The sequence below is a fragment of the Mustela lutreola genome, chromosome 4 (genome assembly GCF_030435805.1).
Source record: "Mustela lutreola isolate mMusLut2 chromosome 4, mMusLut2.pri, whole genome shotgun sequence".
NCBI lineage: Eukaryota > Metazoa > Chordata > Mammalia > Carnivora > Mustelidae > Mustela > Mustela lutreola.
In genome coordinates, this window is record NC_081293.1 from 153,659,068 (window position 1) to 153,665,781 (window position 6,714).

The 6,714-nt window shown below is 50.4% G+C and overlaps 1 protein-coding gene across 1 annotated transcript; it reads right to left on the reverse strand.

Annotated features, from left to right (window-relative positions):
• Window positions 1-878: 878 nt before the first annotated feature.
• Window positions 879-4,910, reverse strand: HOXA13 (homeobox A13). Its single transcript, XM_059172663.1, has 2 exons — window positions 3,901-4,910; window positions 879-3,182 (listed from the first exon to the last, which is right to left on the reverse strand). The coding sequence occupies exons 1-2, from the start codon at window positions 4,823-4,825 to the stop codon at window positions 2,938-2,940; spliced, it is 1,170 nt and encodes a 389-aa protein (XP_059028646.1). The 5' UTR covers window positions 4,826-4,910; the 3' UTR covers window positions 879-2,937.
• Window positions 4,911-6,714: the final 1,804 nt, after the last annotated feature.

A 6,714-nucleotide genomic window follows, 5' to 3' on the forward strand; every position in this document is an offset into this window, starting at 1 on the left:
AAATTCACCTCATCTCAAAATGTCTGCGTCCTAAGGTTCTTGGTTCCACCAACACACACACACATATATATAGTCTATATACATATATAAATAGACTGTATATATATAGATATATCTATAGATATATCTATATATATACATATAGCATGAATTTAACAAAACACATCACCCATTGTGTATATTAACTATGAAACATACATATGTATTATTCATGACTCTAAATGCAGCACCCGATGTGTTGTTGTTGGGGGACAGTAAGTAGTAGATACAGTATTTACTATAGTTTTGATGGTGATTGTTAATATTAAATGCATCTATTTATTCCACAAATCGAACAGCAGCTTCACAAGCTCCGGTATAAGACTGCACACACCACCCAGCTCTAAGCTATCCAGGATAACTCTCCTGCATCCATATTATGGTCATGTTGTAGATATGAGATCTTTAAGCTCTCCATACTGACCTCTTAAGAGGTGAGTTTCTTTGAATTTCTGAAATGTAACTCTAGAACTCTAGAGTTAGTAAGGCATCTGAAACTTTTTATTTGCCGTATAGTATAGACTCCCCTATAGCTCTAATTAGGATGGTAGACCACCTTGGAGGGTGAGGGCCAGGAAAGAATGGTTATTTAAGAACACCTTTTAGACTGTAACAAAAATGTACAGCTTTAAAGCAGATCTGCAGAAATCTGATGCAGAGCAAGCATTGTGAAGACAAATCATACTTGGCCATTAAAGAAAAGGAGCAAAACTTCATCATGGAAAGTACATTTTGTACCTCAACTCTAGAAATCACCTTAAATTACAACATCTTGGATCATCGGTAATTAGTGATACTGTATCTGTACAGATTCTACAAATATATATACAAGCACACACGAGCACCGATATGCAAATGTATACATGTATACACATATATAATATATATTCACATATATACAGGCACATGTATAACTTACATATATTCAAATTTGTTCCATCTGGAGCCAAAGAAATGAGTACTAAATCTCTAAAACAAGGAGTCAAGGAGGTAAGACCTTTTGAGTCCCTTGAAGCTGAAGAATTACAAGGAAGCTTGTCAACGCGAGGTGGCGCCCTTGATCTACTAATCCAGCCGAGGCCAATTCATGAGCTGTCAAAAGTCAAGGTCACAAATTGTCTTTTTTCGTCAAGGTCAAGGTTTAAGGCCTTTCCTAGTCCTGTCATTTCAACAAATATCAAAACCTGCCCTTTCAGACACATGCAGACCCAACAACAGATTTTAAAATACTACAGCCTGGGCATCACTGATACTCAACAACTGGTTTTCATTTTCCACAGTGAGCCTGGAAATTTATACTATCTCTTCCTCCTTTCTTCTTTCTCCTTTTCAGAATGCTTAACACTTTAACTCTCCTGAAGCACTTATCCAAATTTTTAGGATTTAAGTTATGAGGGATTTCTCCTTTTGCTTAAAAAATTTGTAGTAACAACAACCAAAAAAAGGCTGAATAGTAACAGAAAAGAATGGTCCTTGGTTTGTACAGGACAAACGCCGCTCCTTTTCTTTCTGTGCAGTGCACGTTTAGCTTGGAAAATAACGAGTATTTCCTTCAGATTTTAATGGCAGTGACTATTTAATTACCATAATTAATACTTCTATATCACTATCTACAGGTCTAAGGTTCTTTTTCATTATTATTTTTAGTAAAAATGTTTGAAAAGCAGGTGCACAAATACATTTTCACAGTGTGCTGAATGTCTTTATTTACAAGATAGCATTTTATAGTGAATGTGAACAAAATGAATGTGCTGGTTGAAATAACTGCTTGATTAAAAATGTGCTGTAAAGATGAATCCCTAAACTTCCTAACGTAGTCTTATAACACAATAAACAAGGAAAAAATACTAATCCCTTAATAGTTCAAAATATAGAATGTAAACATCTAAATGTTTAAGGGGAATGGATTTCCGTTCTGAGTTTTCTAAAAAATAAAAAAAGCAAAATTACTCTCCAGCAAAACATTTAGTAAATATTTGGAAATACCAATTTAAATGAAACATGAATTCTCTTGAAACCAAGGTTCACCATGTCGGGGCGGACCTCTCAGGAGATTGGATAAAGTGAATTCTACGAAACATTTGAGGCTTTCAGTATTTTTTTTTCAATGTTATTAAACTCTTTGGAAAGCAAATTCTATCAAGCAAAAAATATAATCCAAAATGCCACAAAATATGGCTGTTCTAAGCAATTTAATATTATTGTCAGAAGGGCATTCCCAACCTGGGGTTTCCTTGTAGCCTCAAAGGCTCAGCTGGTTGTATTTACTACCAAGACAAATGATCCTCAGAAAAGCCTTGTCTCCCTTTTTTCATTGTAAATAGCCCAAGATCATTATTGCAGTACCTTCTTCTCTCTCCCCTTCTAAATCTATACATAAGATGTTTTGCAGAATATGTAATGGTGGTAGGAATTTCACTAAGATTTACCTGAGCAGTCACTTAACATGCAGAGGATGGCAATGGCGACCCAAGGACAAACAGATGTTTACAACAGCCTCTTGCTTTTGTAACCAGCTTTTGGATTATTACCATATAACACAGTATCTTGAAATATTATGGTCACATAAATACTTACAAGTTTCAGTAAATGCGTAACTTATCTGAAATTGCATATTTGGGGGTTGACATTTGACTCTAGAGTTTGTCATTTAACGGTCTGGTGGGGCTGGCGGGAGAACTGGAAGTCTCTACCTTTTCTTAGAGCAAAGTTTCAAAAGAGTTGTAGATTCCACCAAGGAGAAAGAGATCCCCCTTAGGAAAGCAAAATGCCAGTGTCTTTCTCTTTCTCTTTCCCATTCTTCAATTATTATTATTAAGAATTACGTTCATTCTCTGGGCAAAGCAACCAGTTCTGAAGCATTTCTTCAAGTTGCCCTCTTGCTCCACTTTTAATCCATTAACTAGTGGTCTTCAGTTTGTTGATGACTTTTTTCTCTTTGACCCTCCGGTTCTGGAACCAGATTGTAACCTGCCGCTCAGAGAGATTTGTTGTGGCTGATATCCGCCTCCGTTTGTCCTTGGTAATGAATTTGTTTGTAGCATATTCCCGTTCCAGTTCTTTTAATTGCACCTTGGTGTAGGGGACACGCTTCTTTCTCCCCCGCCTGTAGGAGCTGGCATCTGAGGGATGAGAGACCACGTCTGGAAGATAGGGAAGAAGGCAAGTTACACAGGGATCATACCCAGGCCAGGACACAGGCGACAGCTCAATCTGAGCCACCCCCCTTGCCGCGCCCAGCTGCCCTTTGCCATGCATTGCACAATCCAGCTTTCCACTACAACCTGGAGGGTCGGTGGGGAGGGTGTTTAGTTCTGCACTGAAACGAAATCGCCTAGGACTCCAATGACCACCCCAACCGGGCCATCCTGTCCGCACAGCGCGCTGGGTTCGCTTGATCTCCTGGCCCAGCGGCCCACACCTTAGCGCCAGGGGACAACACTTCTATGCCTGACTCCTCTCTGCACACCCCAAGCCCCAACACTTGATGCTTCTACAGTGAAGCCATTTCGAGAGAACGAATACGGGCAATTTGGGAAACAGTTTCCAGGTCAATTTTCCATCCTTAAGTCGATGTCAAGGGCTGGGGAGGGCGGGGCACAGAGAGAAAAGGGAGCCCGCTAGGGTCCCACAAGCTTCTTCCCAGCCATCCCTCACCCAGGGAGAGCCAGGAGCCAGCCTAACTCAAGGGCAGGGCGGGCCGCGCCAGCCAGCCAGGGTCGGGCGCCCAGGGGTGCAGCGCCCCCCAGGATAGGCCGGGAGAGGGGGAGAGCAGAGGGGCAGGAGGGTGACCAGGGAGCGAGGGGCAGAGAAGCTGGAGCAGAGCCGGAGAACCGGGGTTGAGAAGGGGGCGCCATTTACCGGGCAGAGTGGACTTCCAGAGATGGGGAGGCTGCGCCTGCTCTTTGGGGCAGTACATTTGGCCGTTCCAGCCGTTGGGCAGCGCCCAGGGCTGGTAGCTTTCCATGGGAAGACCCAAGGGCTCGTGGCGCGACTCGCCGGGGCCCCCCAGGCCGGGCACCACCGGCATATCCAGGTAGCCAGGCACGGGCTGATGGTGGTGGTAAGGCCCGGGCGCGTAGCCTTGGTGGTAGAAGGCGAACTCCTTAGCGCGGGAGCTGAACTCATCGGCCGCGGGGCCGGCGGTATCCATGTACTTGTCAGCGAAGGCGGCCGCAGCAGCGGCGGCCGAGGCGGGCTGCGCGCACGACTTGATGGCGTTGGGGTGCGGGCCCATGCGGGCGCACGGGTAGTAGCCGCTGCCGAAATAGCCGTAGGGCAGCGCCGCGGGCCCCGACGAGCTCTGCGCCGCCGCCGAGCAGGGACTGCACTGCTTGGCGGCCTCGGCGCCAGCTGGGCCCGCGGGGCCGGGCCCTCCCGAGGACGACGCAGCCGCGGCGGCGGCGGCGGCGGCGGCGGCGGCAGCGGCGGCAGCGGCGGCCGACGGGGGCGCCTCCCCGGGCGCGCTGTTGTAGGCGGCCGCGGCGCCCGGCGCCAAGGGCGCCGGATGCGCCATCAGGTTGCGGCACTGGTTAGCTGCGGCCGCCGCGGCCGCAGCGGCCGCCGCTGCCACCGAGAAGTTGCCCCCCGTGGCCGCAGCCGCCGGGTGGGGGAAGCCCCCGCCCCCGGCCCCGGCCGCCGCCGCCGCCGCTGCCGCCGCCGCCGCCGCCGCCGCCCCTTCCATGTTCTTGTTGAGTTCGTCGGCCACCAAGCCACCGCCGTTGTCGTAGAGAAACATGACGGTGGGCTCGATCCAGCGGGGGTGGAGGAGCACGGAGGCTGTCATAGCCCGAGCCGCATGGAGAAGACCCCAGTGGCGCTGTTTTAAAAAGCCCCCAAGAAGTGAAGAGCGCGCGGCGCGGGGCCGGGGCCCGAGCGAGGGGGGCGGATCGCGCCCCGCGGGGTCGCGCCAGGCGGCCGCCCATTGGCCCGCCCCCACCCCGCTCCGCCCACGGCGTATGCAAAGCGGGCGGCTCCAACCCCGGTTCTGCGCTGTGCACCCGCGGTCCCCGCCGCCGCCCGCGCCGTCCCCAGCGCCAGCGCCAGCGCCCGCCGCGCGGCCGCGAACCATTCACCCAGGGGAGAGGCGGGGGACGCGGGCGAGTGGGGGCGGAAGACGGCGGGTGGGGTAGGGAAAGAAGGGCGGCCTCCTTGCCGCTCCCTCTTCCCTTCTTCTGTCCCAGTGGGGCCCAGAACAGAATTAGGCGGGGAGGGGACGGCGGCGCGCTGTTGCGTGGAGACCTGAAGCAGTGGGAGTAGGTCAGGTAAATCGGCGGGCGGCTGGGGATGGGATAGAAGCGAAAATGGGGCGTAGTCCAGGCTGGATGTTTCTTGAGGCCTTTGAAGCTGTTTTCTTTCCAGGTATCCGCGAGTCTTTCTGCAGTGGGACCGTAGCGTGGACACTAGCGCTTTCGGCTTCGGGAGCGTCAAGATTTGACTCCCTCCAGGGGATCATGGCGGGGCATTTGCGGATGCGTCTGGCTCATGGGTCCCAGGACGTTCCCCTGGAAAGCTTGGACTGTGTTTAGGAGCGCTCTCGGCTTTCCTGTCTACAGTGCTGGCGGGCAAGTTCATACACTTGCACTTAGGCCCATAGGGTGTCAGAACGACGCCCTCACACCCACACTGACATACGCACTCATATTCAAGTGTACTCTGATCAGACGCTCACACTTAGGTATAGAGACTGTGCCACACTCTACCCTGATAACAACTCTTCCTTCTCCAGAGACTTGGGAGCAATCTGTGCGCAATATTCTCTGGTGCTCCTGCATCTCCAACCATGCTGCCCTGTCCTGAAAGTTTAAAAGGAACAGCCCCGGGTGCTGATTGGGACTCCCTTTCTAGGGCCTAATGAGGCTTCATAGATCTTGGGCTGGAGCCCGTTCTTCAGGCACCTGGACACTCCCCATTTCACTTCATTTTGGAACAGGAGAAGGGGGCTTGATGGAACTATTTCATGCCTTCCACCCAAGTAGAACTGGGGAGAGCATTGTCTCCAGCCAGCAGAGAGGGTGCCCACTCCTCCTCTGTCCAAGAACCAGCCAGAGAAGTCTTTCCTCTGTATCTGGAAAATGCAGACCCTTTCGTGAGAACACGGTGGGGTGTTGGCAGTGGAAGAACCATGCAGCCATCATTTTTTGGTGGGGGATTCTGGGGGTCCTGTTGCTTTGGGGTTACATACTTCCATTACTGATTGTGGAGGCTGTGAGCTGATCAAATGTCCAGAAGGGAAACATACGTTCAAAGTGAAAGTGGGTGTATTCTACAGGAATATCAGGTTTGGGGAGAGTGCTGGACTCCCTTTCATCCCAGGGCATTGGGATGGGCATCAGAAGTGTGGACTTGCCATCCCATTCTAGCTTGCAGACTCAGCCAGAAGCTCAGAGTGTTGCAAATGTCCCCAGCCCCTATTCCCTGCCCTGATCTGCTCCCTAAGGCTCCTGGTTTTCCTGCAGAGCCCAGACCAATGAGGCTGGGCTCCAGCTTTTATCTGCCTTGATCCTTGGGTTTGCCGGGACCAATGTTTAAGTGCTGCCCAATAAAGCCTTCTATGACACCCCCTCCCATCATACATGTACGCAGCGTACCTTTTCTGTCCTGCCTTTTTAGTAGCTCCGGGTAAATATTGATCTGCCTCCAGTTTACCTCCTCCCTGAATGGCCATTTGCAGAC